Source organism: Canis lupus, chromosome 6 (assembly GCF_003254725.2).
Source record: "Canis lupus dingo isolate Sandy chromosome 6, ASM325472v2, whole genome shotgun sequence".
NCBI lineage: Eukaryota > Metazoa > Chordata > Mammalia > Carnivora > Canidae > Canis > Canis lupus.
The window spans coordinates 58,430,351-58,457,535 of NC_064248.1; the positions used below are offsets into that span (position 1 = coordinate 58,430,351).

Consider the following 27,185-nt stretch of genomic DNA (forward strand, 5'->3'; position numbering starts at 1 on the left):
ATTCCATGCTTTTGCCCAAATTAACTGTGTGTACAATTAGCAGTCCAGCTCTAATCCTGTCCTTACACATCCCTGGCCCCAACTATCCTCCCCTTCTCCAAAACCCGTCTATACTCTCACTCCTGGCCCTTCAACTTAACTGTGCCATCTGTGGATATACAAAGTGTGTTCCCTTTTCAATTACTGTTAAGTTCACAGAGGGTGGCCGCTGTGTCTTTGGTCCCTGAACAGCATCTTTTTTCAAGTATTCAAGAAAAACTGTTGAACTGGTGACCACACGCTGATAATATAAAGGATAACAAATAGACACCCACTCTCTGGCTCTGAATTCATATTGCCACTTAACCGAAAGTCACTACACTACTCTGAGCACGATTTTTCAAAATAAAAAGGAGTTGTGATGAAACAATGAACGAAAGTACCCAGAATAGCACAAAGTACACAGTAGACTGTCACTGAATGATACCTGACCTACATCAATAAATAGCTGTTAAAAGAATTCTTTTCCTGACACCTCTGCTAGAAACCACTGTAAAAAATAAAATGTCCTCTCACATTACAAATCTAATATTTATTACAGAGGAATTAACATCTAATTCTGAGTTAATTTTTTTTTAAAAACTCTTTAGGTAAACAATAAACTAAAAAAAAATAATAATAATAAACTAAATCTTTAGAAACTTAAAATGGGAGACAGATGGGAAATTGAAAAAGTAAAAAATAAGATAAAGTGCTTCTCGCCTTAAAAACAGCTACTTAGAGCGTCTGGGTGGCTCAGGTGATTAAGTGTCTGCCTTTGGCTCAGGTCATGATACTGGAGTCCCAGGATCAAGTCCCAAATGAGGCTCCCTGAAGGAAGCCTGCTTTTCCCTCTGCCTCTCTCTGTGTGTCTCTCATGAATAAATAAATTACATCTTTAAAAAATAAATAAAATAAAATAAAAACAGCTACTTACATGCAAAAACTCCATAACTACTTTATCAAATTTGGTTTGTTTCTGAATATGATCTAGTGTTTCTTGGTGTGAAGGACTTTCCAGATGTAGTTCAATATCTTTTTCTTCAAATGTTCGGAATTTACAAAATGAACACGTAAATGCCATTCTACGAAGGAAAAAAAAGTTTTTCTTTAAATATTGCTTTATTTACTTAGACTTCCTAAGACCATACCAATGAAACTAATTTTACCAGCATAAATGATTTCCTTTATTCCATTTTACGGTTGATCTAAATTTAGCTGAAGTCAGAAAAACCAGTATTTCTCTAAATACCTATTTGAACAACACTGTTACTATACCACTTTGCATTTCTGGCCCAACCTGGAGCTACTGGGTACAAATGATGGAATCAATGGATCTATTTAATCTAGTCCTAAACTATCCACTTCAAACCTAGACTAGTTAGAAAGCCAAACCAAACTTCAAAAAATATCAAGTCCCAAAGTTCCACTACTTACTTTATATTCTGTTCCACTCTCAAGCTTGCAATCCACTAAGGCAGTATCAACCAAGCCAAATGGAATATCAGACAACCATAATTCACTCCCTTAGAGCTGTTGGGTGAAAAAAAGCCTGCCCTCTAAGGACCACTTCAGGATGACTGATAAGCCTGAACTAGACAAATTTAGAAGCTCAGGAGCCACTCCACTATGAATTTCCCGTTTCCTCCCATGAAGTGTTCCTGTCTAACATATTCTTGTTACTTCCTTTTCCTTGAATTATGACAACAGTTTCTTAACTGGTTTGTCTCCAGTCTCCATTTTCCAATTAATTAATTCTTTATACCACTATTATATTTATTTTCCTGGTTTAAATTATGGGACCTAGAGCCTACTGCTAGGGTTATATCCTCTTATGTGACATTGGTCAAAATTATTTAACTTCACTGGGTCTTAGCTCTCTTGTCTTATTGATATGAGAACCCTTACAGAAGTATTGTGAGGCTTAAAAAAATTAAAATATAGAAAGCCCTTAGAACAATCTCTGGCACATAGGAATAATTCGATAAATTACTGTCACTTCCTAAAGGAGGCAACAACACTTCACTGCTCAAAAGACTTCTTTGGCTTCACAGACTTCCACCTCAAAAAACAAAGCCAAAACACCTTAAATTGGCATTTAAGAAAGTTTTTAATCTCTCCTGTGTCCTTCTGGCTTTACCCATTAAATACTTTTAACAGCATCTGGCACACCGTATGTTTTCACTTTTTAAATTAGATTACATTTTCAACCCCCACTAGATTCATTTTCAATCTACACAGCTTGCCATTTCCTGAATATCAATGAAATGTCCGTTTCTTTGCTATGACCTCGAGCCATGTCCTCCATCTGGGCTGCCAAACAGCTCCTACGCAATCTTATCCTTCATGAATCAGTTCAAATACTGCCTCCATCCATGTCCCTGATTTTCCTGCACTCCTACACTACACTCCTGCACTCCTAGTGTTCTCTTGTAAGACACTTTGTACTTCTCTTTTGGCACTCTTCCCCACATACTGTTGTCTGTCTGTACTTCTCACACCTCTGTCCCCTTCCCCCCCCAGATTCGCTTATTATACTGAAAGCATTCAATTATCCAAAAAGAACACATCATAAGAATAGTTATGTACTGTCAATCTCTTATCCTCCTAAATCAAAGCAAAACTGCTGATAAATTAAAATAATTTTAGACTATTTTACATGATTCTTCTCCTTAAATGACAATTTAATTGAACTGACATTCTTTGGTTTATATCATCAGATTTATATTTAAAGTTATGGAGGAAACAGCTACATGAAAGTTCAGTTCTTCCATTTTCTCCAAGTCCCACATTTATTATATTAACATGGGTATATTCTATCCAAAGCTACAATTTTTAAAGGGGGAAGTATTCATAGGGTAAATACAAAAATTAATCTTATAATGTAAAATCATCTTCAGATTCCTACGCGCCTGAAAGAGTTCGTTTTAATTTGTTCCCACCCCTGTCAAAAGAAGGAATTCTACCCACAGTGGCAGAGAAAGATACCACAAAGACCAAAAATAGCTGCTTCTTAAAACTAGAACTTCTTTTCATAGGTTAATTCTTAAAAAGCTTAATCCTATTGTTTCTCAAGTCCCAACAAATTATGAGTAACAAATCAGAAAGAACATGGGAAAAAAGTTATTAAAGTTGGACACAAAGATTATGTAAGTACAACATTATACAAGAGGACCTTTGAACAACAAGAGTTTGCAAAGCACAGGTTCCCTGTATGCAGATTTTTTTACAGCACAGTTCTGTAAATGTATCTTCTCTTCCTTAGGATTTTCTTAATATTTTTTTTCTCTAGTTTACTTTATTGTAATAGAGTGTATAAAACTATAACATACTAAATATGCGTTAAATCTACGGTTTGTGTTATCAGTAAGGCTTCTAGTCAACAGGTGGCCATTAGCAGTTTTTTGGGAACCCAAAATTACACATGGATTCATGAATGTGTGGAGGGTTGGCACCCCTAACCCCCATGTTGTTTATGGGCCCCCTATAATAACGAGCTTGCTAAAATCAAAGACAGTCTAAGCAAACAAAAAAATCTGGGAATTAAGATGCAAGTGAATTTTCTTTTACTATATTTTACATAAATAAAATCAACATAATGTTTTACTACATTAAAACCAAATAGTGAGAATCCCTGGGTGGCTCAGCGGTTAAGCGCCTGCCTTCAGCTCAGGGCATGATCCTGGAGTCCCGGGATTGAGTCCCACATCAGGTTCTCTGCATGGAGCCTGCTTCTCTCTCTGCCTGTGTCTCTGCCTCTCTCTCGCTGTGGGTCTCATGAATAAATAAATAAAATCTTAAAAAAAAAAAAAAAAAAAACCACCACCAAGTAGTAACAAAGAATATCCTGTTTAAGACGAAAGAAAAGGGACAATTTAAAACGTATCTCCACAAAAAGGTCTGTAGATGTTGCTCTTAAAATGTTATCTTCAGAACTAACAAAGTTTTAAACATCTAGAAAATTCACTAATGTGTAATATTTCATTCCCCTCATGCTACACAAAACAAATTAACTTTTAAAGAGCAAAACTAGGGCAGCCCGGGTAGTTCAGCGGTTTAGCGCTGCCTTCAGCCCAGGGCCTGATCCTGGAGACCCGGGATCGAGTCCGTCAGGCTCCCCGCATGGAGCCTGCTTCTCTCTGCCTGTGTTTCTGCCCCCTTCCCCAACCCCGCCCCGTGTCTCTAATAAATAAATAAAATCTTAAAAAAAAAAAAAAAAAAAGCAGAACTACATTCTGAATAGAAAATACACTGAATTTACTTTTAAAATTTTATAATCTAGGGATCCCTGGGTGGCTCAGCAGTTTAGTGCCTGCCTTTGGCCCAGGACGCGATCCTGGAGTCCCGGGATCAAGTCCCGCGTCAGGCTCCCAGCATGGAGCCTGCTTATTCCTCTGCCTGTGTGTCTCTGCCTCTATCATTAATAAATAAAATATTTTTTAAAAAAAAGTAAAATAAATAAAATAAAATAAAATAAAATAAAATAAAATAAAATAAAATAAAAAATAAAATAAAATAAAATAAAATAAAATAAAATAAAATAAAATAAATTTTATAATCTTGGGACACCTGGGTGGCTCAGAGGTTGAGCCTCAGCCTTCAGCTCAGGCCTTGATCCTAGTTCAGGGATGGAGTCCTGCATTGGGCTCCCTGAGAGGAGCCTGTTTTTCCCTCTATGTCTCTGCCTCTGTCTCTCATAGATAAATTAAATCTTTTAAAAATAAAATAAAAATAAAATTTTATAATCTTTATTTTCCTAACATAAGTAGTAATTTCAGAGAAAGATGTTGAAAAATTTATCAATTTCTGCCCTTTAAAAAAGTTTTCTTTTAGACTTTTTCATGCATATTTTACATGTTGTATATGTAATTTTTTTCTATTTTGCCTGTTTTCTCCATGTTACTACAGGTTTTATAACCTTCATTTTCAAGAATGGCCTATGAACCCATAAAGGCAAGTGTCAAAACTTAAACATACTTGACTACTTATAATCGCTGGTATTTGTTTCATGTTTGGAGCTACTATAAATAATGCTATCATTGGCACCTCTTTAGATTAAACTGAAACACTTTTATATTATTTTCTTAGAACACAGACTATAAAAAAATTCAAGACATTTTAAAAAACTGCTAAATTGGGGGCATCTAGGTGGCTCAATCAGTTAAGCTTCCAACTCTTGATTTCAGCTCAGGTGAGGATCTCAGGGTCGTGACATCAAGCCCTGTGTTGCGCTCACTCCAAGTTGGGCATGGAGCCTGCTTAAGATTCTCTCTCTCTCCTTCTGCCCCTCCCTCTTTCCCTCTTAATAAATAACTAACCTACTAAACTGCTTCCCAGTAATTATAATCATATTATTTGGTTACTAGCAAAATTATAATAGTGCGCTTTGACTGTATCCTTGTTAGTAAATCAATATTGTTTTTCCCCTCACTAATAAAACACCATGCTATTATTTAAATTTCTAGTTTATCTTACAATGAGTTTCAACATTTTCCATAAAATTATTACATAGCTGTTGTTCCTTCAGCCAATCAACACTGGTTGGGGGATGCTGATGGCTCAGCGGTTGAGTGTCTGCCTTCAGCTCAGGTCCTGATCCCAAGATCCAGGATCCAGGATTGAGTCCCGCACCAGACTCCTTGCGGGGAGCCTGCTTCTCCTTCTGCCTGTGTCTCTGCCTCTCTCTCTCATGAATAAATAAAATCTTTAAAAATAAAAATAAAAAACACTAGTTGGGGGCACCTGGGGGGCCCAGACAACTAGGCATCCTGCTCTTGATTTCAGTTCAGCTCATGATCTCAGGGTTGTGAGACTGACGGAGTCCCACATCAGGCTTCTTGCTGAACACAGAGCCTGCTTAAGATTCTCTCTCCCTCTGCCTCTACCCCCACTCTCCCTCACCCTTTCCCTCGGAAAAAAAAAAAAAAAAAAAAATACTAATTGGATGACATTTATCTTAGACATTAATCATTTCTTATGTTTATGTTTTCCAAGTCCATTTGCTTTCAAGTTTTAAATTTTTATTTAAATTAATGTGGTCATTATTTCCTTTATAATTTACTCTGTAACTTTTAAGCCTAGAAAGAAAAGACTTCTGCAGCAATTATTTATAAATATTCTATTTTAGTTTCCTGTTATTTTCCATTGTATATGTTCTTTAATCCACCTGGATTCATCTTCACTGGTATAAGAAGATCTAAACTATGTTTCTTCTTATTGTTCAGCTGTTCAATTTTTTTTAAGTAGTTTTACTTCTGTTTCCAACCTCTTTTTTATTATATATTCTTACATATAATACATATGTTTACAAGTTAACAATTCTATCATACTAATAACCTTTTCCTAGGACCACATACAGCTTTCTAATGTTTCAATTATCTAGAAAAGTTAGTACACCTCCTCATGTACTCTTCTTTTACCTAACCTTTGGAATCAAGATTGATGACACCTGTTATATTTCTAATATTTAATTTTCCTATCCAAGAATATCACTGTCTCCCTGTACTCAAATCTCAAGAAGACTTTGTGGTTTCCTTCATGTTATGACATGTATTTCTTTTTAAGAATACCGTATTTTCAAGTATTTTTTATTTTTAGAATATCATTGAGTGGAACTCTTTTTTCTTATGTTTTCTAAATGGTGACTGCACATAAATACCAAAAATCTTTTATCAAACCTTTTCATTTGAACCTCATGAATTTTTTCACATTCCAGTTGATGTATCTGCACTTTCTAGGAAAATGTTTTTGTTTGTTTGTTTTGTTTTTTAGGAAAATGTTTTTTAATGAGACCAATTTTCAGACTCTACTAAATACAAACCTGTATCCATCTCCGTATTTCTCACTGTTTTTTTCTCTTCTGCGCCTTTGTTTCTCTCGTCGAGCCTCAATTCGTCGCTTTTCTTCTTCTTCATTTTTAGGATCAGTTTTTGCTAGAGTATCAGCAAAAGTCAAAACTAAAAATCACTTTTCCATTCTCCCTTTTAAGTTTCCACTTCATAAAGTATAGACATGCAAGGTTTACTTGGTGACTACAATCTAAATTGAACTCACCAGAGATTAACCAGTATTTCTGAAATTTCATTCATTTGAATACCATTATCATGAATTCAGTGCTTTCAGATATTTTCATGTTCATATGACAAACTACATAGTAATCACAATTGTAGAAGTCAGTCTGTGAATCACCTACTATAGTACTAATCAGTCATTAACAATAAAATTACCCAGAAATACTTTTTAAAAATGCACAAGCCCTGGGGCATATGGGTGGCTCAGTTGGTTAAGCCTCTGACTTTTGGTTTCAGCTCAGGTCAGGATCTCAGGGTTGTGAAATCGAGCCTGTGTCAGGCTCTGAGCTCAGGAAAGAGTCTGCTTGAGATTCGCCCCCCTTCCTCCCTGCTCCTCTTCCCACTTTTTTTTTACTTGTGCTCTCTCTCAAATAAATAAATAAATAGATCTTCAAAAAAAAATGCACATACCCTTATCCACCTCTTCCCTAAATCCTTATTTAAGGTGGAATCAGAACATCTATCAGTTTTAAAAGGCTTCTCACATGACTCAGATTCAGAGTTTTGTCTTGAGTGTTGTATTTATCATTAGGAGGTATCGTTGAGGATACAGTATTGTCCCAGTACACAGAATCTCCTTTAGAGGACAAAGTTAAGTTATTTTTCATGGTTTCTGGTACCAGGATAAGGTGTGCTTCCTCTGGAAAATTAATCTTTTTGCTTTTGCACTAAATTTAATCTTTTGCTTTTAATTTTGTGGACATGACAACTCCAGAAATAGTCACATTTCCACATTTCCTTCTTTACATTGTTAAAAAAAAATCAAAAGCCAATCTGAAAATACAATTAAGAAACCATTTGTTAGTATCAACAAGACTAAAAGAAGTATAGAACTTATACTTCAAAAACTATAAAACATTGTTGAAAAAAGTTAAAGATCTAAATAAATGGAAAAACTAAATAAATGATGGTTCAGAGATCTGAAAACATTGTTAAGATGGTTATACTCCTCCCAAATTTATCTACAGATTTAGCACAATCCCGGTCAGAATTCTGACTTCTTCACAAAAAAATGACAAGTTGATTCTAAAGTTCACAGCGGGGGCAGTCTGGGTGGTTCAGTGGTTTAGCGCCGCCTTTGGCCTAGAGCATGATCCTGGAGTTCCGGGATCGAGTCCTACATCAAGCTACCTGCATGGAGCCTGCTCCTCTCTCTGCCTGTGTCTCTGCACCTCTCTCTCTCTCTGTCTTCTCATGAATGAATAAAATCTTAAAAAAAAAAAAAGAATCTGCTATTTTAGAAAGAAAGAAAGAAAGAAAGAAAGAAAGAAAGAAAGAAAGAAAGAAAGAAAGAAAGAAGAAAGATCATTCACAGGGAATAGCAAGGGATCTAAAATAGTGGAAACAATCCTTTAAGGAGAAACAAAATAGAAAGACTCACACTATGATTTCAAAACTTGCTACAAAGCCATGGTAATCAAGACCTTGTGGTATTGGCACAAGGACAGATATATAGATATATAGATCAGAAGTGAGAAACCAGATATATAGATCAGAAGTGAGAAGCCAAAAATAAATTCGTGTAACTATGGTCAGCTGGTTTTTAGCAGGGATGCCAAAATTACTCTGTTGGCAGAGAACAGTCTTTTCAACAAATGGTACTGGGCAACCAGATAGCCACATGCAAAAGTGATAGTGCAAGACCTAAATGCAAAAACTGTAACTATAAAACTCTTAGAAGAAAATACAGGAGTGTATTTTCATGACTTTGGAATATGGCAAGGAATTCTTTAGAAAACCAAAAGAATTGAGCAACAGGGACACCTGGGTGGTTCAACGGTTGAGCATCTGCCTTTGGCTCAGGGTGTGATCCTGGATTCCCGGGACCAAGTCCCATATTGGGATCCTTGCATAGAGCCTGCTTCTCCTCCCTCTGCCTGTGTCTCTGCTTCTCTTTCTGTGTCTCTCATGAATAAATAAATAAATAATCTTAAAGGAAAAAAAAAAGAACTGAGCAACAACAAAAAAAATAGACAAATTGAACTTTATCAAATTTAAAAACTTTTGTGCTTCAAAGGATACTATCAGAAGAGTAAAATGGCAACTCCAAGTAGGAGACAAAATTTACAAATATGAATACATCTGAAAAGTGACCTGTCTCTAGAATATATAAAGAACTTTGGCAACTCAATAAAAAGAAAGCCCAACTGAAAAGTGACCAAAGCATCTCAACAGGCATTTTTCCAAGAAAAATACATGAATAGCCAAAAGCAAATGAAAAAAAATGCCCTTCCATTAATCACCAGAGAGAAATGTAAATCAAGACCACAATAAGATGCCACTTTATACTACCTCCATGGCTAGAATCAAAAAGACTGGTTAGTCTTTAGTGAGGATACAGAGAAATTAGAAATCTCATACACTGTTGGTGGGAATGTAAAATGGTGCCAGCTCCTTTGGAACACATGCTGTTCCTCAAATGATTACACAATTACCGTATGACCCAACAATTAATTTCTTAGATATATCTAGGATATATGAAACGAAAACATGTGCTCACACAAAAACTTATACACAGATATTTACAGCAGCATTATTCATGGTAGCCAAAAGGTAGAAGTAACCCAATTACCCATCAATGAATGAATGGATAAAGAAAATGATATATCCATACAATGGAATTATTTCCAGCCATAAAATGGAATGAAGTACTGATACATGCTGTAACTTGGATGAATCTTGGAAGATTATGCTAACTGAAAGAAGCCTATCACAAAAGTCCACATTCTACATGACTTTTTTCATGTGAAAGTCTAGAATACAGAAATCAATAAAGGTAGAAAGTAAATTAGTGGTTGCTCTGGGCTATGGGGTGTGAAGGGGATAATGCTTAAAGGGTACCCGGTCTCTGTGAGGTGATGAAAATGTTCTCAAATTGACATGGTGATATTTGCATATATCTGTGAATACACTAAAAACCAGTGAGTTACAGACTTTAAACGGGTGAATTGTAGGGTTTGCAAATCATAGCTCAGTAAAGTCTTTTTATAAAAAAAAGTTCAGAAGCAGATTACTGTTCCTTATCTATGTTGTTCTATTTTATTTTTTAACTTTATAATGTATTTCTATATGAAATCAAGTACATTTGACCAAATTAGATGAAGTCAAGGACCTACCTAAATAAAAGCTCAGGAAACCTCTTTTTCGGCACTCTTTATGAAAACATGTAGCAGTAAAACAACATACACCAAATATTTTGTCTATTTTTACTTGCACACTGAATTACTTATTATTTTTTTATATTTATTTTTGCCTTGATGACTGAAAAGTACTGTCTGTGTCTTTCCAGATAAGGTGAAGTGTGAGTCTTCCTATTTTATTTTTTTCTTTAGGATTGTTTCCATTATTTTGGATCTCTTGCAATTCCCTGTGAACTTTAGAATCAACTGGTCAATTTCTGCAAAGAAGGTAGAATTCTGATCTCTGAACCATTTATTTAGTTTTTCCATTTATTTGGATCATTAACTTCTTTCAACAATATTTTATAGTTTTTGAGGCATAAGTTCTACACTTCTTTTGTTAAATTTATTCCTCAGTATTTAGCCTTAATGCTAACACAAACGAAATGTTTTTAAAGATTTATTTATTTGAGAGAGAGAGAGAGAGAGCGCGCGCGCGCGTGCGCACCAGCAGGGGAAAACGGAGAGGGAGAGAACCACGCTCCCTGCTGAGCAGGGAGTCCGATGCAGGGCTCGATCCCAGGAACCCTGAGCTAAGATCATGACCTGAGCCAAAGGCAAGACACTTAACTGACTAAGCCACCCAGGTGCCCCTTAATTTCATTTTCAGATTGGCTTTTGATTTTTTAACACTGTAAAGATGGAAACATAACTAACTCTAAGAGTTGTCATGCCCACAAAATTAAAAACAAATTAATTTTCCAGAAGAAATACACCTTTTCCTGGTACCAAAAACCATGAAAATATATGAATAGCCCCTTTGTCCCTTAAGGGGATTCTGTGTAATGGCACAATACTACATCCTCATCGATACCACCCAACAATAAATATAATACTCAAGACAAAACTTTGAATCAAAATCATGTGAAAAGCCTTTTAAAACAGATGTTCTGATTCTATCCTAAATAAGCATTTAGGGAAGAGGGGTGAACAAGGGAATGTACATTTTTAAAAAGGATCTCTGGGTAATTTCAATGTTCGTGATCAATTAGTAACTATACTAGGTGATTCACAGATCTAGTTTCTACAATTGTAATTACTATGCAGTTTGTCAAATGAACATGAGAAAATTATCCAAAAGCACTAAACTTTTTAAAAATTGGAAGTACCTTAAGCCACATCAGTTATGTTTTCTTACTTACTGGGTGATTTGCTGAGGCTCATCTTCTCCACAGGCTTTGTCAGCTTGGGTTTCTTGATAAAGGTTCCACCAGGCTTATTAAATGGTTGCATCATTTTTCTCTTTATTCCTCTTGCAGCAGCAACTGTCACATTGGTGGGTTTGTTTTGATAGTCAACAACAATTCCAGGTCTATGAATGCTTCCAAAATCACTCATATGCTGCAAATTTGTGAAATCAAGAAACATTAGCATAACATCCAAAGATAAAGTATGAATTCACACAAATTTTATGTGTTACCTATCTAATAATTTTCACCTGAAAATTCCCCAGAATGTAACTAAATTTTACATGTCCACTCTGAATAAACACATTGAAAGGCTTTGTAAAATTATTACATGAACCCAAATCCAGTGAATTAGTATTTTTATTTCCAGTAGAACAAATATGGATACTTCCTATTTTTTAAATTTTTACCATTCAAAATTACTTGAGATCATAAACAACATATGTGCCTGTCAGAATATTACCACTTGTACAACTCTCTGACAACTCCTCTTCAGAGTTCCTAATTGATGTTTTCCCATGAAAAGACCTTAAAAGACATCTTTATTTCACTAAAACCTGGCTTAATACTAAGATGCATAAAGAAGACCATATTTGAAGTCTGAAGTAAAAAAGATCCAGAAATCACTTAGGATTTCTCCCTGTTGAAAAAGGGAATGAGAAAGCGAGATGGAACATTAGTATGAAATAGGAGAGTTAAAGCATAACCATGCATCAACTTCCAGGACACACTTCAGATAAAGAATTACATCTGACGTTCCATTCACATTCTTACCTAGAGAAACATATTCTGACCCAGAAGCCCAAGAAGTGAAAGTTTACAGACGAAGAGTCATGCAACCAAACGACTCTTGTGTCCCTTCCTCTTCTCCTGTCATTAACAAAATCCACTACACCAAGAGGCCACATGTCCATAGAAATTTATTCTGCTAATCTTACTTTTAGAAGATAAAGATTGAGGAGTAATCTGAAGAGAAGGATCCAGTGGGAATTGTACAAGTGAAGATTAAAAAAGAAAGTCCTGTTGGTTCATCTACTTCATTAACAGGAGGAAAGAAAGAAAAGTCCATTCACACTTGAATGGTGAACACAAAGTACAGGAATGCCTGTTTTTCTATTGTGAAAACAAAATTAATGTTTGAAGTCTCATTAAGAAAAAAATCATTTGCCTAAAGTAATACAAAGCATGGAAAATGTTATGCATTTTTAAAATTTTCAAACTGGAATTGATTTTCAATTTCAAAAGCCAAAGCCTATTACCCCAACAATTTTCAATTAACCTACAGTCACTAATTATGGTGGAATAGCAACATATCAGTTGCTTACATTTGTGTATTATACTTAGGAATCCCTATCTAACCTAGGAGACTTGAATAGATTAGTGTTACCAGATAATTTATAGAATCACATTAGAAATATCTTCATTAATTATCCATTAAAGGTGCAATGCATTTTACATAAGTAAAGGGTAACTGTTATAAGTGCAAAATTTCTACACAAAAGTAACAAACTACACTCATGTACCAAAGGCTAATAAAAACGTGTGCCCTACTACATATTTTTTATCAGAAGTTCTTTCCTCTGCAAAGAGAGAATATTAAGAGTAACTGACTTAAAAAAAGAAACAAAAACCCCAAAAACCCCAAAAAACAACATTTCTTACATTAAAGCAAGAATACAATATCCTTCATAGACCAAACTACAAAACTCCACAATCTACATACACTTAACTAGGTAAAATTTCATGTCCACCAAGTTACCTAAGAACGTAAGTCATTATCTTTATACTATGTCCTGAAATAAAACACTTGAAGACTAGTATATTTACTCGTGTAAGCAATAATTTATAAACTATTACTTCCTAGGAAGGAGCCAGAGACATGTTTGTACAGGTAGGAACTTACTTCTCAATAATAAAATCTTATGACACAAGGGAAAACAGAACACCCAGCAACAGGACATATATTAAGAGAGTGAGTTAGTAATTAAACTGACCACAAATCATTCTACAACCTATTAAACATATCAACTTCTTCACCATGTAAACATGGCTAAGCTACCCTCATCTATCCAGCTTTTAGTCCTTTGTGTTTAATGTGAAATATGGAGCTCTGAAGAAATTCTATGTGCTAGAGTTATAGCAGCAAAGTATAAACATTTTTTCATACATTGCACCTTTAACCTACTCAAAAACTCCAAAGGGTTCAGTTACCTTTTACAATAATCCAAGAACTGTCCCACCAGCAAAGTTGCTAGTGTTTACAAGGAAAAATGCAACTCCTTTTAACCCCTTTTAGACCAAAACCTAATATCCTCACCTTTTTAATAAAGGGAGATTTGGCAAAACTTACAATCATCTTACACTGCCACTTATTTTCTGAAGTGCTGGAAAAACTTTTACAGGCAACCTAAGAATTATGCTTATGATTCAGCTTTTGCTTTAAAATACACTGGGATGAACAGTGTTTATTCTAGATGAAAACCATGGTCTTGAAAGGGTTTAAAAGAGTGACTAGTGAAAAGAATCTGAAAAGATTCTGTTGTACTTACTCCTCGGCCTCGGCCTCTGCCTGTTGATGGTCCTCCAAAAGCATCATAGTTTCTGCTTCCAAACGTACTTTCAGGATAAGCAGGCGTTCCTCTCCCCCGAGAGCCTACAGGTGCAGGCTTCATATGGGGTGAAGAAAAACTGCTGTAGGAAGAGTAATTCTCTCTTCCTCTGTCCTCCATAAACCCAGGCCTCAATTTTGAACGGGAGTAAGGTGCTTCCCAGCTAGACCCGCCCTGGTTTCTACCTCCGAAAGAGTCAAGGCTATTCCGGTAGGAGCTCTCAAATCGACCACCATAACTACCTCCGAAGCGGCTTTGTTCGGGTTCATTAAAACCATAGCCAGATCTGTACAGATCTCGCCCACCCAGAGAAGACCTGGAGTCGTAAGACTCATAAGGTCCAAACCTGGAAAAGTTGCACAGTGAGGGAAAAAACAAAAGTAAGCTTACTAATGTTAGACAATTCAAAAGACAAATTATCAGATGACATTTATCAACTAAAATTCATTTATACCATACTGGTTTGCACAGTTCTACTTTTATTCACACCTGATTAGGGCTGGGCAGTTCAACATGAGACCAGATAGAAAGCTATCTGAGTCAGTTTTTAGATATGAATTGAGGTAAGTAAACCTTAGCTTAAAAATCTGCTTTATAGCAGCTTTTCTATTTTATTAAGATTTGTCTGTCAGTATTTAAGCCCAGCCCTAGTCTTGGAAAAAGTCATTTACTAAAGTTCACAAACTACTCAAACTTTCTTCGAATCCATCCCTAGTAATGGAAAATATCAAATATTTACAATATTTTGGCTTTCAATAGGGACACAAATTGAAGACTACACCAATATAAGCTATTTGTGACACAGAAGAGATCCGTTTGCACCCCTAATAATCTATATCACAAAACTGCTTCATTGTGTCTATAGCAGTCAAAATTTGGAGAATTATCTCTGGTTAAGAAAATTTTATATCCTGCCCAACTTTGGGTAAGGACAATAATCAATCCTCAGTTACTTTCCACTTGTAGACTAGCAAATCTAACAAATCTAGAAGAATAAGCACATAAAATAGAACATAAAGTAAAAGACCACCAACATATACCCTCTGCATATAAATTTTCAAGGCAGATGAGAAAGAATACATTTTATGTCTTCAATAATTTAAAAAATTATTTCCTGGCAGGAAATTATCACATAAAACTACTCTAAAAAAGGGGAGCACACAGTCTCCTCAAGGTTTTAATAGAGTCAACAGAAGACACAAATCATCTTACTTCTCACAAATCCAAAGCATGGATTACAAAAGTTGCTTGATATCTTACAACATAGTTTTATAAAGGCCCACAATTACACAGGAGATAAATGATAACATCTACATAGTTTATACACATCACATTTACAATGCAATAGGGCAATAACGGATATATTTAAACATTTAAATGTGTTACATTACTTCAATTATTTACAAACCACTAAATAGAATGTACTATTTACTTCTGAATTCTGGTAACCATATAAAAATTATTTCTCCTCCCAACTCTTTTTTAAAACATCTATCACATAAGCAAAATTGTTGTATCTTTTTATTTTCTTGATTTTCCTCTACTATAAACCATAATGGCACACTTGAAGCAGAAAGAAGGAATGTAAAGCATCTTTTGGTCCATCCTTAAGGAATCCGGTTCCTTCAACTTATGAAGAAGGAGGCTAGTTTCAAGTGTTTCCTAACTAGTTATATTTAGTAAAAATATCTGTGCCTCAAAAGGTACACCCCCTTTGCCTGAAATGTAGTTAAACCTAAGGTCTATACTTAACTAGTGTTGAGCTTTACACAGTATCAACAGTAAAATATAAAAATAATATAAACTCTAGTGCATTAAAATAAGTGAAGCTATAGTATTCAGAGCTTTGATACAATGCTCCTAGCTAGAGCACAGTGTTTTTGGCATAAGGAGTATCTGCCAATAAATAACCTAGACATGAATTTAAAGAATGTTTTATTATTACAATAAGCTCTTACTACAACTTACTCTGAAATTAAAAGAATAACTATCTTAAATGTTTCTCAGAAACTGAATGTTGCTAGACTGGTTCATTTAAACCCATTCCAGTCAAAACCTGCTTTGCTGCTTTACAGAACACCCTCAATTAAAATAGATACTTTTAAAGCTCATAAAGAAAAAAACTTGACAAAGAATATTTCCAGTAACATTTTTTATCATTTGTTCAGAACATTCTGAATGATAAGGAATTAAAAATAAGTAAAATAAAGGGTTCACTACCGAAGATGGAAAATCTTACTCTATATTAATATGAAAATAGCTACTTGCAGTTTTCCTAAAATAATGTCTGCCAGTGACCCTGAGATAATTTTTATAACCATTAATTAACACCTTTATACATTTAAGGTGATTATTCAATACCAATATTGAAATTCAAGTATCATAACATGCCTAAGGAATACTTAAATTAAAATATCCAGAATCTTATAGTTATCTAATTATTTGGCCAAGTGATTAAGCAATTTACCTGCTACCCCCACCACCACCACTGTGATTGTCCATGCCATATGACTGGTTTAGGTAGGAGTCCATGGATCTTTGACCCCCATAGGATCCATGGCCATAGTCACGGTCCATCCCTATAAAGAGTTTAAAAAGAAAAAAATTAAATGTCGCTCACCTTTACTGGCACCCAAAAGAAGAATTTTTAGATAAATATCCTTGAATGTCAGACCTCCATATGATCCGGGGCCATAATCACGATCCATTCCTACAACAGAGTCAATAACAAAAGGTCAGTAAGATATACCATTCTCCTTGGGAATTTTGCATAAAACACAAGATACTCACACCAATTGTCTGAGATACTAATTCATCATTAACATTTAAGATAAACTCATACTAGACATGGAAGGAAAAAATTCACAGAGAATAATCTACTGAAAAAACAGATTTGCTAAGAAAATTTAATTGCCCAAAAAAACATTATCAACTTAAAAAAGTTCTATGTCAGAATTATTTTCAATTTAACCAATATTTATTTGACAGAGTACTACTTACAGGTTCTATATTAGAATTACATAGTATGTAATCAATAATAATTCCAATTCTCAAGAAAAGTCAGCATTGACTATTGTCAAAAAGAACAATTTTTGTTTTTAGTTTTTGCATCTAACTGCTCTCAAAATGTCAAAAACCCAGAGGCAGCCACATTTTCAACTCGCCTAATTTCAATTTGTTCATAGATTAACTGAAACAGACATTTTTAAAAAGTAAAATCATGGAGTGGGGGCCAATTTACGGTACTATGCCTTTAAGTAATAATGACAATAAACATTTAAATCCTCAAATACTAAGAATAAAAGGAATGAATGTGAACTCTAGCAATGCAAAATACTCAAAAAATTCTAGTACATTAAGGGTACTGAGTATATTTTATTAAACTGCAATTCCACATACATTCCAACCTCTAACATGAAAAATACAACAAAAGTAATAAAATGAATTTACAATTATAAAAATGAAAAAAATTTCAAATCTTTTAGAATGTGTCCTATAAAACTTTTCAAAATCCTTCATTACCACCCTCCCCAAATTTTATGTACTAATAAATACAATAGTATAGAGAGAGCAAATACCTTTATATTTTTTAAACACTAAATTACAATCACTTAAATATTTTTGGTCCTAACAACAATGACAATAATAATGACAACAGTAACAACTTCACAAAAATATGACTCAGAATCTTGCAACTTTAAAGCTGGAAGCAACCTAAAAGATAAAATTCAATTTAATCTTCTTATTTTATAGATTAGGAGCTAAAATCCAAAGGGATGAAATGATTTTCCCGAAGATCAATAAATATCCACCCCTCTAGCTTTAACGCTGTTGCTTCTATGGGAAACGTTTTCCTCTAATACTTCCAATATCTGCTCCCTGAAATATTCTCATCTTTTAAAAGTACATTTCAAATACTAACCCTTTCAATGATACTGTCTCAGTTGAGTATCATCTCTTTCTTCTAAATATCTACACGTCTGTTGCTCTTATATAGTGCTTATGATACACTGCCAAAAGTAACAGTACTTTTCCTGCCAACGATAAAATTTGAACTTTCAAGTAAAATTTAGAATTTTATAATGCTTGTATGTACCAATATGCATGAGAGCACAAAAAGTTTATCAATATACAAAAAGTATCAACGAGCTCTTTTATCTTGTATTTTTCAAACTAAGACTTCATATGGGGTGTATAATTTACATTTTACAGCACATCTCAGTTCTAATCATCCCCACTGCGAGTGCTCAACAGTCACATGTGGCTAGTGTACCATGTTCACAGTTCTAGACTAATAAAACAGGCAATTATTTCTCTTTAGAGTTGCTAACCTATGTTATCTCAGATAGAGGGCAATTTTGAAATTGAAATAAAATTTTCAAAATAAAAAGCCTTCTTCTAAGCTTAAGATAATCTTAAGGAGTGCCTCAGGTGGCTCAGTCCGTTAAGCATCCAAATTGCTTTCACCTCAAATCATGATCTTGGGTTCAGGATATTGAACCTCACCTTGGGCTCTGCACTCAGCACAGAGTCTGCCTGGGATTCAGTTTTCCTCTCCCTCTGCCTCTCCCCTTCCTTCATGTGTGCTCTCTCTCTCAATAAATAAATAGAATCTTTTTTAAAAATAAAAAATAATAATAATCTTAAGAGTTAGGTTCAGTTAGGTACACAAAGCAAAAAGTCTTGTATTTTGTTATTTCAGCTAGTTTCAACTTTGAGCTCGCAGAGATTGCCTTTGGATACTAAATCCTTTTGTTTTTTAGTCAGTTTATTTTTATTTCACTATGGAGTCATAAATTACTAATATTTATTGAACACTGTGGAGTACACAAAAATTAGGAGAAAGAACTGCCTTTACCTAGCAATGACTTTGGCTTATTGTTCACAGTACTGTTACTATTCAGTTAACTAAAAAGAAAAAAAGGGAAAGTCTTTATACTTCATAAAGTGTGATTAGAGGAATACAGATTCTGTAAGATGACCGCTTATATATAAACAATATTCTTCCAGGTCACCAAAAGAACTTAAAAATCACTTTAAAAAATAAAACTGTAGGGCAACCAGGGTGCTCAGTGGTTTGGCGCCGCCTTCAGCCCAGGGCGTGGTCCTGGAAACCCGGGATGGAAGTCCCAAGTCAGGCTCCCTGCATGGAGCCTGCTTCTCCCTCTGCCTGAATCTCTGCCTCTCTCTCTCTCTAATAAATAAATAAAATCTTTAAAAATAAAAATAAAACTGTAAGAATATAACATTGTATCTTTACTATTAAGTGAAAGTAATTCACTCAAAAATAAAACTGACCTAATATTTTAAGACAAATCTATTCTATGTTTTGATCACTCTAATCATACAAATAAGCTCAACAAATGTTAAAACTCAGTTACAACTAAATCTTAAGGAAGGAGGTGAGGACTATAATAAAAACAACTGACTCAGGATCAAAATAATTAACGAGTTATGTGACACCAGGTCTTGAATGGGACTTTTCACCATTCCCACGCTACCAGCATCCTGCTACATGCCACCAGCATCTCTCACCTACATTACAGCAATAGCCTCCTAACTGGCTTTCCTGCTTCCACTTTAACCCCCTGTTTATTCTAAGAAAACAGCCAGAATAATTCTGTTAAAGTTTAAATCACGTTCAACGCTCAGTAACTTCTTACTTGCTTCCATCTTATTCAAAGTAAAAGCCAAAGCATTGTACTGAACAAGGAAAATTTTGCTCTAATTGGGGACATCTGACCACATCTGAAAGCACTTTTGGTTGTCACAACCAAAGGGCAAGTGCTGCTTACATCAAGTGCAAAGGCCAAGGATCCAGCTAAACAGTCTACAATGCGTAAGACATTCCCCACAACAGAGAATTATCTAGTCCAAAATGTCAATACTGCTGAGGTTGAGAAATCCTGCCCTATATAATCCACTTCTTAACTTCATCATCTACTATTCCCCCCCTTATCACTCCACTCCAGGTATACCAGGCCCCTTGCTGTTCCTAGAATACAGTTAAGTATGCAGCCATTTTGGCACCTGCTGCTCCATCTGCCAGGAATGCTCTTCCTCTGTATCTGCACTTCTCAATCCCTCCACTCTTTCAGGTCTTTATTTTCTATCATCTCTCAGATATAAACAAATTACCTTTAATTTTCAATGCCTCAGGCTACAACTCACCACTCTAACCTAGTCTTAAGACTATTCAGCAAAAATCACCTGCTCTAGTCAAAACATTCTTCTTAAGTCTAGGGGCTCCTGGGTGGCTCAGTTTGTTAAGTATCCAGGTCTTGATCTCAGGATCATGAGTTCAAGCCCCATATTGGGCTCCACGCTGGGCATGGAGCCTACTTAAAACAAAACAAAACATTCTTTTTTTTTTTTTTTAAAGATTTATTTATTTATTCATGAGAGACACACAGATAGAGAGGCAGAGACACAGGCAGAGGGAGAAGCAGGCTCCATGCAGGGAGCCCGATGTGGGACTTGATCCCGGGTCTCCAGAATCATGACCTGGGCTGAAGGCGGCACTAAACCACTGAGCCACCCAGGCTGCCCAAAACAAAACATTCTTAAGTCTCTCTGAGGCACAATGTACTCAGCCCTACCTTTATTTCTGCTTTCCCTCTATCTGGAATACTCTCCCTTTTTTTGTCTGCAATTTACATAAAAAGAGTTACTATGAAGCAGGAAGGAAACATGGAAACACTAGAAACACAACTTTCTTCCCGAGAAATGGTGTGGAGGAAATCTGGAACTTGATATGCTTTCCAGGACCTTTTACTTCATCTTAGTCACGGGAAAATACAATGCTAACAATGAATTATAGTGTGGCTTCATTTGGTAACTACACATCTTTTACTTTCTACATCTTCTTAATAAGTCTTTCCCCAACACACACCTACCACCACCACCACCCCTCTCCTCCATTTTTCCCCTAAGCAATTATTACCATCTAACACACGATATGTTACTTTATTTTGTTTACCTTATATTTCATCCCACTAGACTGTATACTCTCCAGAGGCAAGAATATTTATTCATTGCTATATTGCCAGCTCCTAGAATAGTATCTGATATATAGCATTCACTCAAGAAATATTTGTTAAATGAAGTCAAATTATATCTCTGAAATTAAAATCCTCATTTATAAAATGTAGATAACCTAGACCTCAAAGTATTGTCAATAATGCTCTTTAACCAACAGTGCATTCCAAAATCATTCAGAGTACTTTTTCATGACATGAACAACCAAAGACCACTTGTCTAAAAATTAAGATTCAAGAGGACCAGAGTATGAGAAACATTCTGAAAAAGCTCTCTAGGGGAATCTAACAATCTCAGTGTTGGAATTTAAATCAAGAGGAAAAAATGAAAGTGGTAACATTAGTAAAACATTAATCCCCAAAGGCGTATGTACCCCATGTTCACTACAATTTTATTTACAATACCTAAGATATGGAAACAACCTAAGTGCCCAGTGAAGGATGAATGGATAAAGAAGATGGGGTATACATATACAATGGAATAGGACTCAGCCATAAAAACAAATGGAATCCTGCCATTTGCAACAACATTGATGGACTTTGAGGGCATCATGCTAAGTAAAGCAGATTACAAAGAAAGACAAATACTGTATGATTTCATGTGCAATCTAAACAAAACAAAACCAAGCTCATTGATACAGAGAACAGATTGGTAGTTACTAGAGCGGAGGATAGAGGCGGGCAAAGGGAATCAAGAGATACAAACATCCAGTCATAAAAAAGTAAGTCATGGGGATATAATGTATACCATGATGACTACTGATGGTAATACCTACTGATGGTAATACCATACTGTATATTTGAAACTGCTAAAAGTAAATCTTATGGGGCACCTGGGTGACTCAGTTGGTTAAGTGTCTGCCTTCGGCTCAAGTCATGATTCCAGGGTCCTGGGATCAAGCCCTGCCATCAGGCTCCCTGCTCTGTGGAGAGCCTGCTTCTTCCCTCTCTTTCTGCTCTCCCCTACTTGTGCTTTCTCTATCACTTTCTCTGTCTCTCAAGTTAATAGACAAAATCTTAAAAAAAAAAAAAAAAAAAAAGAATTACTGTTTTCATTTCCCAAGTTTAGGGTCTTTAAAATCCTAATACCTAAATTTCTGAAGTGGCTATTTTAGCTAATTTTCCAGTTTTGTGTTGTTTTTTAAATTTTATTTTTAAATAATCTCTATACCAAATGTGGGGCTTGAATTTACAACTCTAAGAAGCAAGAGTCACATGCTCTATCAACTGAGCCAGCCAGGCACTCCTAACTTTCCAGATTTTTTTTTTTTTTTTTTTTTTTTTTTTTTTTAAAGATTTTTATTTATTTATTCATGATAGTCACAGAGAGAGAGAGAGAGAGGCAGAGACACAGGCAGAGGGAGAAGCAGGCTCCATGCACCGGGGGCCCGATGTGGGATTCGATCCCGGGTCTCCAGGATCGCGCCCTGGGCCAAAGGCAGGCGCCAAACCGCTGCGCCACCCAGGGATCCCAACTTTCCAGATTTTAATCTACCTAAGTGTGGATACAAATCAAGCTTCCTCTGGTAATTTTATTATGTCACTCTCCTGTTCAAAACTGTATCCTTGGCACCTGAGTGGCTCAGGTGGTTAAGCGTCTGCCTTCAGCTGGTGGTGTGATCTCTGGGTAATGAGACGAAGCCCCGCATCCGGCTCCTGGCTTAGCATCCGGCTCTTGGATTAAGTGGGGAGTCTGCTTCTCCCTCTCCCTTTGCCTCTCCCCCTCCCTTTGCCTCTCCCGCAAAACTTGTGCTATCCCTCAAATGAATAAATACAATCTTTAAAAAAACAAACAAACAAGAAAATGGTTCAGGGAACCTGGCTGGCTCAGCCAGCAGAGCATGCAACTCTTGATCTTGGGGTTGTAGGTTCCAGCCCCAGGTTAGGTGTAGAGATTACTTAAAAATAAATAAAAGCTTAAAAAAAAAAAACTATTCTTCAGCATTCAATATATACTGACTGCTTCCTATATTTTGAGCCTTTTTAGCTCGTATCAAGTACAAAGTTTCTCTAAATTCTTAGAGATGATACAAAGAAATTAACTGGATTGTAATCAGTTTTATAATGAAAGCACAGCTAGCTTTATTTAGTAGTATATTTGCTTCAGTTTTATTTTGTAAATATATTCTATACAACAGTTGAATTTTCCATTTCCCTGGCAATTAGGATATCTACTTCCACTCTGGGGTCTTTTTTTAACCTCACTGAATTGTTCCACGTATTTTTTTTATGTTATCATCCTATCTGGCAGAGCCTTAACTTCAAAAACTGTCAAAATAAACAGCCAATTGTATTCTGCATGCCTCTTACGATTTTATCTACCTCGGTAGTCACAACTCTAAAGTCACGCGTAAATCAATAAATATTCAAGCTTCTTTATGTGCTTCCTCTAGACAGCTCTTTATATACTAACACATTTCAACACATTAAAGCAAATGACCTCAAAAACAAGGTCAAAATGCATTACATTAGAGGGAACATAAAACCAAGCCAATAATCCACTTAATCTACATTATTCAAAGCCTCTCATTCAGCAAAAATAACTCAGCTAGTTTCTTGTAACTCATCACTCAGAAGGTAGTCAAGCCCTAGAATAAATTAAATGAATCATAATTCAAATAAAACAAAGAGTCAAACTAATCTGAATAGCCCTAACCTTTTCTGATTCCAGATGCCTGGTTCAAATACATAACAGGACAATGTGAACATGCAACACAATGATTGAAACAAGGGAGAACTGGCTTTTTACATTATGGGCATGTAGAGAAGAACTGAAATGCATTCCCTTAACATACTTAAGAGCAAACGAAAGAGGATACTCACCATTAAAGCCCTGATAAGTATTTCTGCAAGCAGAGTGTGTGTAATCTATGAAGACACATTTAACAGAAAGAAATTAGTACATTATTAGCAAAAGCCTGAAATTACATACTCATCTATTCAAATCAAACACAATTTTTAAAATGCTATTAACTCAGTTATCTGCAAAAATGGGATATAAATAATTACAAATATTTCACATGGGAAAACATAGATCTCTTTCTCTTCATTATCTCCCCAAGAGGCAGGTTTATTATCCAAATTATGATAATGTAAAAATTAGCTTATAACACCTGATATATAATAACTACCAAGAGGAATCCAGTATTGATTTATTCAGGGTAACAAAGAGAATGTTGATAGATTATGTACCAAAAATTGCAAAATGGGCTGAGAACTGACTCTATGTAGCACATAATTTTTTCAGAGTTAATACAGTTCTTGTGCCTATTTGCTCTCTAAAGTTTTCAAGATCTTATTTGAGACTGCATATGCACATGCGTATATGTGTGCCTGTGCTGTATCTACCCAGGATGTGCCATCACCGAAATCCATATTGGCAATTTCCGTCAAAACTGACTTGGCAATTGTTAAATCCCTTAATTAATGTTACCAATAAATTAATAAAGGGCAGGAAGTGAGTACAGTGCTCACAGAATCCAGGTACACTACGCAGGATCAGACTCCGATATATTTTTAGTCAAATTCCACTCCCAAATATAGCAGTAAAGATGAAGAGGAAGCAAGAGAGAGGGGGAGTATTCTCTCACAGACACTGTTTATAATTTTTATTACTGACATTGTTTGGAATTTTAGGCTCATGGGGACAATAGAAAGCACACAAACCAAGTTTCATTTCTGTTTTTCAATTCTCTACAGAAAATGGATTCCCTGGGGAGGGGCGGGGGGAGGGGGGCCACTCCCATTGTTCCCTCCCCCCACCTCGGGAGCTTGCCCGGTGCCTTGGGTGTTGGTACTGTCAACAGACGTTAGCACGAAAACACAGTAATACATTCTTAAAGTTTCATTCCCCGCTTGGGCAGTTCGAATTCATGGTTTAAAGGTATTTATAGCAAAAGGAGTCAAAGTTCAACCAAAACAAACAAAAAATACCAGAGGGTGCTCCTCCTCGGCGCTGACCTTCCTACTATTCCGAAATGATTTTCAAGGATCCACAGAAGGGCTATCCTCCCAGTACCCCTTCCTACGCTTAGGGCTGGTCTAGCTTTAACTCTTTGTGGCATGAGACCCAATCACAGATCCAAAGATCATGTGGTCAGACTCACAGGCTGAGATCACACTAGATAACGAGGGTTAAGTAAAACAGGGTTCGGGTCGGGTTTGGGGCTCACAACCAGCCCGTCAATCTGTTGCATCAGAAACGGCTGGTCGCTCAGGGTGAGGCCGGGCTTCACGGTGCAAACCCTCCCGTGCCCTCTCCCTGATCCTGTCCTTGTGGCCGCGCCTATTCTATCTTGACACCAATTCCCATAAAAGTTAGGCGAGGTAGGAAGGCAAAGGGGAGGCCCAAAATCCACTCTCCGTTGTGAGCCCGAGAACATGGTTTCAAGAACTGGCGTGAGAGACACGCCGAAAGGAACCGCTGAGAAAACCCGTGGGTTTAAACGGCCGGTCCCACGCCGTCACGGAACCTGAAGGGCGCGCGGCGCGGGCCCGGGCCCCGGCCCCGGCCCCGGCTGCCTGGGGCCCTGCCCACGCACAGTCCCGAGGGAAGCCGCCGCGGCTCCCAGGACGGCGCCCGCGCGGGGCCGACCTCCGGGTGGGCCGGGCGACCCCCGGGCCTCCGCTCTCCACAGACGGCGCCCAGCCCTGTCGCTCACCGACGCCCTTTAAACTCGCCGGAAGCGGAGGCGAGAGGACGGGGCTGGGACCGAGCCTCGGCCAATTCCACCCCGGGCGAGGATTTACGGCAACGGACGGGCCGGGTCGCCGCCCTGCGGGGGCGAGACCGCGGGAGGCCGGGCGGCGGAGGCCTCGCTCGGCCCTCGGCGCGACCCCGGCGAGTGCAGGCGCCGCGGCCGGGGCGGGTCCGGAGCGCGAGTCCGGGGCCCGGGGCCCGGGGCCCGAGGCCGTGGCGCCCCGGGCGCGCCCTTCCCCGCGGCGAGGCCGGCCCGGAGCTCCGGGGTCCTCGGCGGCCGCGGGCGCCGGGCAGGCGCGACAGGGCCCGCGGGTCCCCGCACAGGCCGATTCCGGGCCTGGGCCTGGGCCTGGGCCTGGGCCCGCGGCGGGCGGGCGGGCGGCCTCCGGGCCCGCAGAACAAAGCCCACACGGCCATCTTGAGACCGTAAACAGACCCCCGGGGCGGCCACCCCGCCTCCCGCCCGCCCGCCCGCACGCACGCCCGCCGCGGCGACCAGCCACAGGCTCCGCTTACCGTCCTCGAAGTCCATGGCGGAGGCTCGGGGCTCACGGGCTCGGCGGCGCTGGGCTGAGCTGTGGCCGGCGGCGAGCACCCGCGACCCGCGGCTCCTCACCACCAGTCCGCGCGACCGAGAGCGGCGCTACCGGCCCGGCAGCCGCAGGCCACAGAGAGGCTGGGGGGCGGGGCCGGCCGGCGCTGCCTCCGCCGCAGCGCGGCCCGCGATTGGCTGGCGCGGGCGGGGGGGGCGGGCCGTCGGGGGGCGGGAAGCGGCTCCGCGGTGGCGCTCGCGGGTGCGGACCCTCCCGGAGCCGCCGAGGAGGAGGGAGGGAGGTGGGGACGGGAGCGCCGAGGAGCGCCCGGGGTCACGGGGACCGCGACCTGGCTGTTGCGGAAATTCTGGCCGCGGCCCGCCATGTTTGATCCTGGCAAGAGCGAAAGGATCGGGTCGGAACACCTTCCTCCTGCCCGAACTACTAAACCACGTGCCGACCTTTCGCTCTTTATTGGCTGGTGATGACGGTACCGAAAAGGGTCAAGCAGCCACGGACTTTCGGCCGCGGAGACGCGGGAGTCCCGGACGCTCTTCGCAACTGCGTGAGCCCAGGAGAACAGATTGCCGGATGGGAGATAATCATGGGAACGATCCAACACAAGCTATTAGCAATTTCTGAATTTTAGGGCGCCAAGTAAAACTGTTGTAAGAGTTCAAAGACTGGGAAGATTTGGGGCAGAAGTCAAAGTCATCCGGAACTTGGAGAACGACCATGCGCAGACACCAGCGCCTCCCGGCTTTGCGCTGTTGTCACTTTGGAAATAGTGGTGGGGAAGTGGGAGGAATTATTCACCCTCAGGGCAACGTGGAAAAAGACAACTGTTTGTTCA

At 38.1% G+C, this 27,185-nt stretch overlaps 1 protein-coding gene across 3 annotated transcripts in view; it reads right to left on the reverse strand.

Annotated features, from left to right (window-relative positions):
- Positions 1–26,479, reverse strand: part of ZNF326 (zinc finger protein 326) — a 37,627-nt gene extending 11,148 nt beyond the window's left edge. Inside the window, exons 1-8 of one of the 3 annotated variants that reach the window (XM_025417712.3) lie at positions 26,316–26,479; positions 23,924–23,968; positions 16,738–16,773; positions 16,531–16,642; positions 14,004–14,409; positions 11,410–11,608; positions 6,839–6,950; positions 956–1,103 (exon numbers count right to left, since the gene is read on the reverse strand). In XM_025417712.3, the coding sequence (XP_025273497.1) occupies positions 956–1,103; positions 6,839–6,950; positions 11,410–11,608; positions 14,004–14,409; positions 16,531–16,642; positions 16,738–16,773; positions 23,924–23,968; positions 26,316–26,331 (1,074 nt within the window). In that variant the 5' untranslated portion in view covers positions 26,332–26,479. Of the gene's footprint in view, positions 1–955; positions 1,104–6,838; positions 6,951–11,409; positions 11,609–14,003; positions 14,410–16,530; positions 16,643–16,683; positions 16,774–23,923; positions 23,969–26,315 lie in introns of those variants that run through there. The other 2 variants (XM_025417713.3, XM_025417715.2) reach the window with 2 other exon arrangements.
- Positions 26,480–27,185: the final 706 nt, after the last annotated feature.